We start from the raw sequence: 13,140 nt of genomic DNA, 5'->3' as shown, positions 1-13,140 counted from the left end.
CCTATCTACCTGCAATTCTACTGTTAAAGAGCTATGAACCTGCACTCCAAGGTCTCTTTGTTCAGCAACACTCCCTAGGACCTTACCATTAAGTGTATATGTCCTGCTCAGATTTGCTTTCCCAAAATGCAGCAGCTCGCATTTATCTAGATTAAACTCTAACGGCCCATCTGATCAAGATCCTTCTTCACTGTCCATTACACCTCCAATTTTGGTATCATCTGCAAACTTACAAACTATACCTCTTATGCTCACATCTAAATCATTTATATAAATGATGAAAGGTAGTGGACCCAGCACCGATCCTTGCGGCACTCCATTGGTCACAGGACTCCAGTCTGAAAAAAACCCTCCACCACCACTCTCTGTCTTTTACCTTTGAGCCAGTTTTGTATCCAAATGGCTAGTTCTCCCTGTACTCAAAGAGATCTAACCTTGCTAACCAGCTTCCCATGGGGAACCTTGTCGAATGCCTTACTGAAGTCCATATAGATCACGTCCACTGCTCTGCCCTCATCAATCCTCTTTGTTACTTCTTCAAAAAACTCAATCAAGTTTGAGAGACAAGATTTCCCACGTACAAAGCCATGTTGACTATTCCTAATCAGTCCTTGCCTTTTCAAATACATGTACATCCTGTCCCTCAGGATTCCCTCCAACAACTTGCCCACCACCAACGTCAGGCTCACCGGTCCATAGTTCCCTGGCTTGTCCTTACCACCTTTCTTAAACAGTGGCACCATGTTAGCCAACCTCCAGTCTTCAGGCACCTCACCTGTGACTATCGATGATACAAATATCTCAGCAAAGGACCAAGCAATCATTTCCCCACCTTTCCACAGAATTCTAGGAACACCTGATCAGGTCCTGGGGACTTATCTACTTTTATTCATTTCAAGACATCCGGCACTTCTTCCTCTGTAATATGGACATTTTTCAAGATGTCACCATTTACGTCCCTACATTTTATATCTTCCATGTCCTTTTCCATAGTAAACATTGATGTAAAACACTTGCTTAGTATCTCCCCACACCTCTTGCGGCTCCACACAAAGGCCACTTTGCTGATCTTTGAGAGCCCTTTTCTCTCCCGAGTTACCCTTTTGTCCTTAATGTAAAACATTTGTAAAATCCCTTTGGTTTCTCCTTAACTTTATTTAGTCAAAGCTATCTCATGTCCCCTTTTTACCCTCCTGATTTCCCTCTTAAGTATACTCCTACTGCTTTTATACTCTAATTTCTCAAAGTTTGTGCGAAGATTTGTAGCTCGGGTGCTCGTTGTTGTGGTTCTGTTCGCCGAGCTGGAAGTTTTTGTTGCAAACGTTTCGTCCCCTGGCTAGGCGACATCATCAGTGCTTGGGAGCCTCCTCCTTCGCAGGAGGCTCCCAAGCACTGATGATGTCGCCTAGCCAGGGGACGAAACATTTGCAACAAAAACTTCCAGCTCGGCGAACAGAACCACAACAACTCTAATTCCTGATGAAGGGCTTTTGCCCGAAACGTCGATTTTTCCTGCCCCTCGGATGCTGCCCAACCTGCTGTACTTTTCCAGCACCACTCTAATCTTGACTCAGTCCCAGTCTATGTTTGCAAAGTTAAAATCCCCTACCATAACCACCCTATTATTCTTACAGATAACTGAGATCTCCTTACAAATTTGTTTCTCAATTTCCCGCTGACAATGAGGGAGTCTATAATATAATCCAAATAAAGTAATCATCCCTTTCTTATTTTTCAGTTCAAGCCAAATAACTTCCCTGGATGTATTTCTAGGAATGCTATCCCTGATCAAAAACACCACTCCTCCTCCTCCTCTTGCCTCCCTTTCTGTCCATCCTGTACTACTTCTATCCTGGAACATTAAGCTGCTAGTCCTGTCCCTCCCTGAGCGATGTTTCTGTAATTGCTTTGATATTCCAGTCCCATGTTCCTAACCATGCCCTGAGTCCATCTGCCTTTACCGTTTGGCCTCTTGCATTGGAATAAATGCAGCTTAATTTATCAGTACTACCTTGTTCTCTGCTTTGTCCCTGACTGTTTGACTCGCTTCTTTTCTCAACTGTACCAGTCTCAGATTGATCTCTTTCCTCACTATCTCTCCTTCAGATAGGCAGTTAGTAAACAGCTTTTGGTCTTTTTTATAAAGTAAGACAAAAGAATGAGTGGGCACGGTCAGGCTCACACAGACCCAGAAGACTTTAGTTTTGCTTTCTGTGGAGTAAGGTTTTGCTGGAGCTGAAAGTTTGAGTTCTCTGCTGCTAGAATGAAGTCTTAGACAGAGAAGTTTCCTCTTAAAAATTGAAAAGGGAAGATTGTTTCTTTCACTGTTTTTTTTTCTGCAGGACTGGAGAGACAGTACATGAGAATAATAACTGTTGTTGAATTGCCTTTGCCAAGGGTGCGTTTATGGGATACTGCGTATATTGGAACAGTTGATGATTAATTGTTAAACAAAACATTAACTTAAGTATCTCAATACAGTAAAGTTATGCCCATTCTTCTTTTTGTTGTATGTTAACTGTATTGTAAGAATAAAGTGTATTTTGATTAAAGCTTAGTGGTTGACCAATTGAATCATTACTTGGAACATAGTGCCTTACATTTACTTTTCTAAAAAAATATAAAAGTTAGAGTCTTGTTTTTCTCCATCATATACTTTGAGGGGTCTGGTCTGGTCCATAACACTGGTTATATTTCTAAAATTTAGAATTTGTTTTGCTATAGGCTTATTTGAACTGATCCAGGTTTGGCACATGTATATACAATTTAGCTGCAAATTAACTTGGGACATGTAGACTTATTTAATTACTGTAGGACTAAACAAGGAACACAAGACAAAAAAAGACTCTGAAGCATTTACAGCAGCAGAAAACATTTCTATATTACTCTAAATTACCTGTTGCTAAAAACCGGTGAGTTGCTAGTAGAAGTTGAGGAGATACCTTGACTCTTGAATCGCTTTCTGAGTTTTTGAACAGTGAGAAATCTTGCCGCTTTTGTTCCCTGTGAGCTATTTTCTTTGAACGATTGTCAGCTGCAAATGCAAAATGAAGAATTTTCAGTGGCATACAGAGGGAATTTCAGTGATATCAAATATAACCTCCAAATTCTCCTACCCATTTTGATATTATAGAGATCTTCTACCATGATTCCACAATCAACTGGATGCATTACCGATACTACCTGGACCAATATTATCAACATTCAACTAAGTATTGTCTTTGCCCCCAATACAAACTTTGTTCTCCGGAAATTGACACCATCCCTCTCCCTGTTGACTGTCTGAGGCAGAATTAGACGTTAGTGACATATTTGACTGGAGATAAGCTTCTAAGCACATTATTTGCATCATTGCCATGATCATTTATTTTCATCGCTGTAACACCATCGGACTGCATCACTGCCTCAGCTGATCTGCTGCTGAAACCCTCATCCAACTTGCTAACTCTATACCTACTATTCCAATGTGGTCCTGGCCAATTTCACGTGTTCCACCCTGCAAATGTTTAAGTTCATGCAAAACTCTGCTACCCATGTTCTAACTCACACCATGTATTATTCACCCATCACGCCTGAGTTTGTTAAACTACATTGCTCCCAGCTAAGTAACAACTCCAGTTTAAGATTCCTATCCACATTTTAAAACCTTCTCAAACTTCTCTCTTCCTTTATCTGTAATCTCCTTAAGCCTCACAATCCTTTGGGATATCTGCAACTTCCCAAATCTGGCTCCTTGAATATTCTTGATTTTAAACGCCCCACCACTGACAGCCATGCTTTCAATCCTGAATGCTCCAATACTCTGGAATTCCTTTCTTAAACCTCTAAACTTCGCCATCACTTTCCTTTCAGACTTCATACAAAACAGAATTCTTTGTCCAAGCTTTTTGTCATCTGCTTGGCATTTAGTCATTGACAGGCATTTGCTTATGTGACAAACCATCAAAATTTACTTGACAACACTACCCTGAAGTACCTTCTATTGCACACTACCACATTGAAGAGGCCACAACACAAAATATTGTTGCTGTTTGGAGAAAAACTGTCTCTTCTCAACAATATGATTCAATAGCTAGGTACTACCTTATTTAGTATAATAAATGACACACCTCTCCCATCAAAACACGGGCCTTTCAAGGTTATGATTCAATATCCTCACCAAATACCCATGAGCAAAAGGCAGCTCACCACCTTCTCAAAGGCAACTAGGGATGTGTAACAAATGCTGGCCAGCCAGCAACTTCCACATCCCACAATTGAATTTTTAAAAACAGTAATACTGTCACTAATAACAGTCATTAATACATAATTTAGATTTTGATACTGAATCTACTGACAAGAATGAAGTGAACTGAAAAGCTCTCTGCTTTTCATGACACATCAGCATGTTTATGCATAAGCCAATTTCTGTAAGTTTTGCATAGTCAGAAAATCTTCAAAAAGGGTGCAAATTAGTGAAATAGTACACTGGAAGCAAACATTACTGAGCACATAGAGAAAGGAAATTGTCAAGTAAAAGAACGAGAGACAAGAAGGTATTATCTGGAAGCAGAGGTCATGAAACAGGGCAACATTTCCAAACAAAAGATTCAAGTATAAATGGCACACGTAAAGTGGAAAGAAGTCAAGATGCCAAGCTCTATCTATAAGCAAGTGGAATAATACAGGCTGAGTATATGGATGCGGTGCATCAAGTCCTCGTCAAGGTCATAGGAGTTAGTTCAAATCTAACAAGGTCACCAGATGATAGTAAAGAAGAATGTTGCCCAATTGCTCCCTCAAGGTATGTTGAAGGACAGAGTTTGGTTTTAAGGACAGTTTCAAAGGCCTCATCGGAATTTGATAGCCACGATGTTCACTTGCTTCACAAAAATTTATGCACTTTGATAAACTTTAGTGATAAACTAAATGTTTTTGTCCTTTTGAAATCTTCTGCATACATTAAATTTATTGAATTAAAATAGTCTTGTTTATTCTGCTACAAACTTGTATGGTCACACTGAAGGGCAAAGGACAGATAGAAAGAAAGAGGAGAGAAACCTGGATTGATACAACAACTATTGTGACCAGGAATAACTTACCCACTCTTTGGAATACTGCCTCTGGGTGTCTATACAAACATGGTCTCAGTTTAACATCTCATCCAAAAGATAGCATTTTCAACACTGTAGCATTCCCTCAGTACTTCACTTTGCATCAGCCTCAATTTTTGTACTCATGTCTTCAAGTGGCACTTAAAACTTGCTCTTCTAATTGAGAAATACAAGTGAGTCATGGCTAAAATTGCAGATGCAGACGTGTAAATTTAGCTGCATGTTCCATCATCAATAACTCAACATTTTATGCAATCTATCCAAATAATGAATCATCACATAAGGTGACTTGATCAATGCTTCATTCAGTACTTTAAAAAAGTCTGGCTAAATGCAACAAAGCCAAAATTACTGTTCAAAATATAACATGACTATTAAATTAGGCTCAAAGAAATGGTTGTCCATGTGAGCTATATTATAATCCATCGTTATAATTGGTTAAGGGTCACTTTAAGGAATTGTAGTACTTCCTGGCAACAGTGCAAATAGTAATTGGCTGCTTCTTCTCAGATGTGCTGGGAGCTACAGAAGAATTCAATAGCTTCTATATAGGTCCACATACCTCCAGTGTAAACAAAGACAATGCCTCCTCCAAATTCTTTTCATCCACAGATAGCAGCCTTGATTTTAAGTAGCTCTGAAGAGGATGAGCTGGACCACAGCGAAACAGTGGAACCTGAAGAAAATATGGATTTGGAAGATGATGATGAAGATTATGATAATCTCTTTGATTCTGATTCAATATATTCCGATACATCCATTAGAGAAGTATCATGTGCTCAGCATTACGTCCAAGCAGGGCCAAGATACAAGAAGCAGCAAGGAAGACAAGCAGATAGAGGGCCAAAGGTTCCATGAATCCCGATAAAAGATATCCACAGTCATTTGCGAATTCTGAATGAGCATATGGAGAAAATGCTTTTTGCAGCCACTTAAAGATGGATCAATTAAGCAAAAAGTGGATAATTAGACTCATTAGACACCATGTTGCCGTATAGGGCCTTCAATCTGCACTGTTGTTTAACATGTTTGATAAATCTCTATGTATTTTGGAGCATTTCTGGTAGCTGCTCCAGAACTATCTGGGCTTTTGTGCTGCTATACAACAGGAAGTCTTCAAATTCAGCCAAGTGTTAATGTAAAGTCAGAATTCCAACAGGGTCTTTAGGGCTGAGGAGTAATGGAAAATGTTGAGAAATGTCAGCCAGCATGCTAAATTAAAAATGCACATTGGAAATCTAAACAAGAACCACGTATATTAACATAGTTTATACATTTCTCTAAAATCAATTTGCATTTTTAAAATACTTATGACCAGGCTTCAACCTCTTTCTATGCTTTCCCTGTCTCTGAACCTTACCAATAAAAAGTTAAAATGTGGTTTGATTCTTGTGATAATTAGTACACAATCAATACTCCGATAGCTGGGTAGGCAAGGATTAAATATTCTTGCCTGGTCTTTTGCTCACTTTCAAGAATTTATGTACAGAGTAGCAAAGAGCACACCAAGCCCTCCAACAAAAAAAAATCTCTTTCAACCTATTCCAATTAAGTATGTGCCTCTAATTAATACCCACACCTGAATACAATGAACATGAGTTCAATATTATTTTACAAGAAAACACCAAGTGTTCATAAAACTGAAGAATAGCATAGGGTCACGAAACATGACTGGTTACAATCCTAATTAATACATGTTTGAACTGCCAGAACAACTGTACACTGGTTCCACATCTGGCCAAATATAACAAAATCATCCTATCCAAATTTTTTTTTTATTTTCAAACACACACAAAGGATCAACAACAGTGCATTCTGTAAGCCCCTTGGAGACTCAATATTTAGGAGAGAGGTATACAATGAAAATGCAGGAATAGTCTGTTTCCTTATCCCTTGAGTGTAAACCTAAATGAATTTAGACAATATCAATTTAGCTCCTTACGTGAATAAATCCACAGTCATGTACAATTTAATATAAATATGGAATAGAAAGTGCAGGAGGTCAGATTCCTCTTCTGAGATTGAGAGATGCCTCATTGGGAGAGTAGCACATAAGAAAGTTCTGGTGGGCATCTACTGTTCTATGTCTACAGCTGAAATAGTTTATTCAAGAACAGTTGAAAAGAAAATTGCATTCTGGAAATGCCATTGCAGGAAAATGCTGCGATTGAATTAATCTATTAATTACTATTAACAGATTTAGCTGCTTACATCTTTCCAGGAGATACTGCAGGAAGCAATACATACTGTAAATGTCTGTTTCATCCAAGATCTCTGATTTTATAATTTCTTCAATTATGTCTTCCAAAGTGACAATACCCATTACTTCATAGAAAGGATCACCTTCTCCCTCATTGTTGACTCTCTGCACTATTGCCAAGTGCGATTTCCCTGAGGAGAACAAAACACAAAACTGCTCCATCAGAACATCTGTAGCAAACTAACAATAAACAGTAAGCAATAGAAACTTTCACAAATATAACAGTGCTCAGCTGTGGGATTTATTGAATCTGCCCATATTTTACTGGAAAACAATAATGCTTTTTACTCCACATTGGTATAGAGCAAGAATCTATCATCCTCACTGGACAGTCTCTTTTTTTAAATCTGATCTGATGCTTCCTATTTAATACTTATTACTTATTAGGAGTTGAAATTCTTTTCAATAAAACTAATAATCATATCAAAGCCAATCCACCAATGAACAGTGCAGTTGAAGATTCTAAACTCACTGTTTCCTCACTTTTCTTGAAGATATTAGCTCAGATCATTCAGCTTCTAGACAGTTGAAGATCTAGCATACCATGGAGGATGCATGCTGTGACCAGACAGATGTCCTTATGTACTGACTGCACAGCAATTGCCAGTAGCTGGAATCCACCAAAGAAACTCCTTAAATTTAAGTGAGAGTCAGAGACTTTGGAGGGTTCTGATTACCCAAGCCAATCTTGAGGACCTTGGAAATCTTGGGATACAGTAGCTGGTGCTGTAAAATGGGGTGTGGCTTCAATGCCAAGCCACTCTGCTGTTGGATACATGAATTTCTGTCCTACACTAGAGCTTTTCAGTTTGGAAGTGTCCTGATTCTTAACTCCACATGGAGAGAACTCATCCAAAGGCAAGATTGTACTATTTTTGCCTGATCAGGGTCAGAAATGGGGTTTCCAATCTTGATCAGAATATGGACACCATTTACGCTTGCTAAGGGTATTAACAAAGACACAAAGGTTAGAGACAGGTAAATGGAGTTGTGTCACAGGTCACTGAATCCTACTGAATAATAGCACAGGCTGGAGTACAAAAATGATCTGCACTCACGCCCAGGCAGCATCATTTCCAACAGGATGCTGGAAATCTGAAACAAAAACTGAAATTGCTGGAGAAAGTCAGCTGTTCTGGCAGCACCTATGAAGACAGAGCTAGCATTTCAAAACTGGAAGCTTGGAGGTCATTTTTGCTGTTCGTAATGTGGTCTCCTCCACAGTGGGGAGACAAAATGCAGACAGGCTGAACACTCTGCAGAACACTCATGTTGTATTCACAAAAATGACCCCAAGCTTTTAGTTGCCTGCCACTTCAACACACCACTATGTTCCATGGTCAACATTTCTGACTCAGGCCTGCTGCAGTGCTCCAGCGAAGCTCAGTGCATGAAAGGATTTATTTCTGGAGCACCACGAGAGCCGAAATACTAGTGGAGACAAATGATGCATTTTAAAGTTTTGTTCTAGTTAAAGGTGAAGTAAGTTGTCAAATGACCCTTGCATTTGTTGTGTTCACAATATTGGTGGTCATGGACAGTGAAGCAGCTTTTGCACTAGCGGCCATTAAAGACCTTCTGGTAGCATTGCGAAAAGTCTGCAGCCAGAAACTTAAAACTGTGTCTGTATCTTTTGGATAATTTGTTCATTCTGTGTAATGCTACACAACTGCAACTGTGCTGCCACTGCTGTCAGAATCAGTGGTATCAGAAGCTGAAACTAAAATAACACCTGGAATAAAACATTGATGAAAGTCATCAGAGAGCATCTAACTTTAAACTATTCAGCACAGACTGATGAACTTTGAAAATAAAAAAACACTCTCAATCTGATAAAAGGATTGGGTATACAGCTCATGCATATTCCGAAAGTCAATGAAGTATCCATAAAATGTTGGCAACCTTTCTGCAGCTCAGCAAACATATGGGTAGAGTTCTCTGTTCTTCAAATTATATTTTAGCAACACCACCAGAAACAGATTAACTGGTAATTTGTCTCAATACTGTTTGTTGGACTTTGCTGAACACAAACCAGCTGGCAACTTCTAGGACAGTCGAGTCACTTCAAATAATTATGTTTTGAAAGAGGTGATGACATATCAATTAAAGCTTCTTTGTTGTAATCTACAGCTGACATTTTGTTAAGTCAACTCTCTACACTCTTGTTACATTTGCTTAAAATCCTCAAAAAAAGAGACAGCTTGGTAAAATGTTTTCCGAACCACATCCGACAATAAAAGGAGACCTTATGGTTTCATCACTTGCTTGCTGAAATAGAAAGCTTGAACAAATTTTGATCAAAGATTGTTCAGTCAAACTCCCACTTGCTTTGTGTTTTAGCTTTGACTTAATGGTAGTAGTTTCAGCTGTAATCATTGGTTTAAAACCCACTGAAGAGGTCTGAACACAATCTAAGCAGACAGTACTGAGGGGCTGCACTGTCAATGGTGCCATCTTGCAGATGACTGCTTGAATAAATACCTTGCCAGCTTTCTTGGGTGGGCAGCATGGCAGTTCTGAAGAAGGGTCACTGGACCCGAAACGTTATTTCTGCTTTCTCTCCACACGTGCTGCCAGACCTGCCTAATTTTTCCGGCAATTTCTGTTTTTGTTTTTGATAGCAGTTCTTAACTTGTCTTGTCAAGCAATTATCCCTTAAATGATGTAAGAATTAGTCACTTGGTTATGTTATTAATTGTTGCTTGCAGAAATTTGGTGTGTGCAGACTGGCTATGTAATGCCAAAACTGATGATAGTGACTGAACTTCAATGCTTTTCATTGGTTGTAAGTGCTTTGGGTGAATGCTAGCAAATCCTAGCCCTGCTCAAAGAGGAGTAGAATTTTATGCTTCTCGTCCTGATCAACAATTCTTACCCAATATAGGTTGACTAGATTTTCTAATCCTCTGGGATTTAAATTTTCTGCAGGTAATTATCATAACTGAGTCAATTCATAAATACAGTAGAAGTGCCATTTTAAGCAGGTGGTTATGAATACTGGTAGGAACATCATTGACTTTTCAGGAAGTTAAGACGAATGACAACATTTTTATCCAGAGAAAAACATTATATTGTAAATATTTTGATGTTCCTTAGAAACTACATTTTTGAATAGTGCATACTCACTGACAAAGACGAATGAGCACCAGATGTTTTGCTATTATTCAGCCAATTGCAAAGCTTAAAATCAGAGCTTCACTGAAATGACAACTTTAACTAGAACACCTTTATTTAGGGTTTTAAGTTTTTCTGAACTTAGTTCAAAATAAGATCTAGTCAAATCGGAGACAAACAAAAACTGGTCAAAATGAAACAGCACTCAAAAGTTAGAAAAACGCAGAATTTTCAGTCTGTATTTCTGGTACAAAGAAAATATTTATAGTTTAAACATTTTATAGAATCACTGAATCCCTACAGTGTGGAAGCAGGCTATTCAGCCCATTGAGTCTAAGCCGACTCTCTGAAGAACATCCCACCCAGACCTGCTATGCTACCCTATCTCCATAACCTTGCATTTCCCATTGCCAAACCACCTAGCCTGTACATTCCTGGACACCACGGGCAATTTAGCATGGCCAATCCACGTAACCTGTCATCTCTGGATTGTGGGAGGAAAGCAGAGCACCCAGAGGAAATCCGTGCAGACATAGGGAGAACGTGCAGACTCAACATAGACAATAACAACAAAAATTACTAGTCTGTTACAGTAAATAGAATTTGAAGAATCCTCCCATGTGGAAAAAAATGGATGCTCAGTGGTTAGCACTGCTGCCTCACAGCGCCAGGGTGCCAGGCAGGGAATCTAATCTAAAAAAATCTGCATTTAGAAAGGTTTTCAGAAAGTATAATGCACACAATGCAGAATGTGCATATTAAGCTATACTATCACCTTCTGAGGCTATTCCTGCACACTCTCTCAACACTGGCAACCTCACTACCAAACTCATGCTGGATTATGGATTTTGATTGGGTATTGTGGGGCAGGTGGGGTCAAGGGCCTGTAGCACGAGAATGGACCAGTAAGTGGTGAAACAGATAGGTATGGCATCATCCAATATCTAGTGAATTGACTAGCTAAATTCATTTTGACTTACAGAACATTTTCAAATTTTTCAGTTTTTAGACAACTCTGATATTCAACGGGTCAGTTTTGAGAAAGTATGTCTGGACCAAGAATATCTATTCAGGCATAATACAATGACCATCTTAACGACAAAAGAAAATGCTTTTAATTTTTTTTAGCAAAATTATTCTTCCAACCAGTCACTTAGCTAAGATGGCATACAGCTGAGTTATGCTGAACAGAAAGACACCAGTTGAAAATTCCCTTTCTGGCTCAGGTGACTGATTTCAGCATGTTGGTGTTGGGATGCTAGTAATTGATAACAAGAGACCCCTGCTGGAAGGATGTGTAGATGCTGGACAATAATAAGCTCATGAGGAGAAAGTGAGGTCTGCAGATGCTGGAGATCAGAGATGGAAATGTGTTGCTAGAAAAGCGCAGCAGGTCAGGCAGCATCTAGGGGACAAGAGAATCGACGTTTCGGGCATTAGCCTGATTCCTGAAGAAGGGCTAATGCCCGAAACGTCGATTCTCCTGTTCCCTAGATGCTGCCTGACCTGCTGCGCTTTTCCAGCAACACATTTCCATCAATAATAAGCTCATGTCTTATTGACCAAAATCTGCTAAAAAAAAATGTCCAGGCTTATACACGGTGAACACTACATACCAACAGAAACAATTAAGTAACCCAAAGAATCAATTTCTTGAACAGAGGAGGAAGTGACAGAAGAAAATTGGAGAAAGTTGAGTAAAACAGAACATTCATGGACTAGTTTCTAAATCCATGCATGGAGTACATCAAACTTTTACATAAAGCAATTATAAGTACAGATTATCAGAAAATATGTGCACTGATATCTTATCTTCAGTACTTCAAACACTTTCCCTCCTCTCCATTTAACCATCACTAACCTAATTTAAAGATAATGAGAAAATTGTGATAATTGATTATGTTTTCCGTGCAGGCTGCAAGATAAAATGCTTAAAAGACAACCATTACAATAACTTGCCCTGCAATGCTGAAGGCATTCTATTCAAGGCAAACATTTCCTTTCCTAATTTCAAAATAGTATTTGATAATTTTCCTATTATAATTTGGAAATCCATTTTATTGCCTACTATCACACATTTCAGCTATAGACATAATTAAAGATTACAAGTGTAAGACACAGAGACTTCCACATGAAGAAAATACAATACCAACATCTTTGGAGAGTCTTAATCACAATTAAAGGATGTGTTAAATTAACCTGTACATAGACAAAATTCAGCTTTCATAGCAAACCAACTTTTTGCTTTCCTCTCCTATAATCCATTTACTTGTTCATTGCCAGCATTCTCCTAAAGAAGTGTAAGCTAAGAATTAAATACCAGCTTTTCCTGATATAGGAGAGGGATACATATGAATGCTTTATCGACTCATCAATGCACACTTCCATCAAATACCCAACAGATTATTCTTGATCCACAGGAATCATTTTGAAGAGGTCAATTAAATTGCCTGTCCCAGGCAAACCAATGCACATAAAATTAGTGAATTTTTAAAAGGTGTTTAACAAGTATCTACATATCTGAGACTTCATAAGATCAAAGATTGTTTAAGTGCAAACTGATTTGAAAGTTCACCTTACAATTTAAAACAAAAGGTGATCGTAAATAGATGAGTCTCTTTGCACTAATTGCAGGTGCATAGAATCTGCTTTAAACATGTTTGATATCTTGTT

General features: G+C 38.6%; 1 protein-coding gene across 2 annotated transcripts in view; it reads right to left on the bottom strand.

Annotated features, from left to right (window-relative positions):
• LOC122561329 (metal transporter CNNM4) overlaps positions 1–13,140 on the bottom strand; it is a 111,623-nt gene that overhangs the window by 76,856 nt on the left and 21,627 nt on the right. For both annotated transcript variants that reach the window (XM_043713034.2, XM_043713035.2), the window contains exons 2-3: positions 7,341–7,484; positions 2,897–3,034 (exon numbers count right to left, since the gene is read on the bottom strand). In XM_043713034.2, coding sequence (XP_043568969.2) covers positions 2,897–3,034; positions 7,341–7,484 — 282 coding nt within the window. The remainder of the gene's footprint in view (positions 1–2,896; positions 3,035–7,340; positions 7,485–13,140) is intronic.

Source organism: Chiloscyllium plagiosum, unplaced genomic scaffold (assembly GCF_037043375.1).
Source record: "Chiloscyllium plagiosum isolate Xiang-an unplaced genomic scaffold, Cpla_swu_hap1 HiC_scaffold_22, whole genome shotgun sequence".
In the NCBI taxonomy this organism is placed as follows: domain Eukaryota; kingdom Metazoa; phylum Chordata; class Chondrichthyes; order Orectolobiformes; family Hemiscylliidae; genus Chiloscyllium; species Chiloscyllium plagiosum.
Note: the sequence above shows the minus strand (reverse complement) of the source record. Positions and strands in the feature narration are given on the sequence as shown.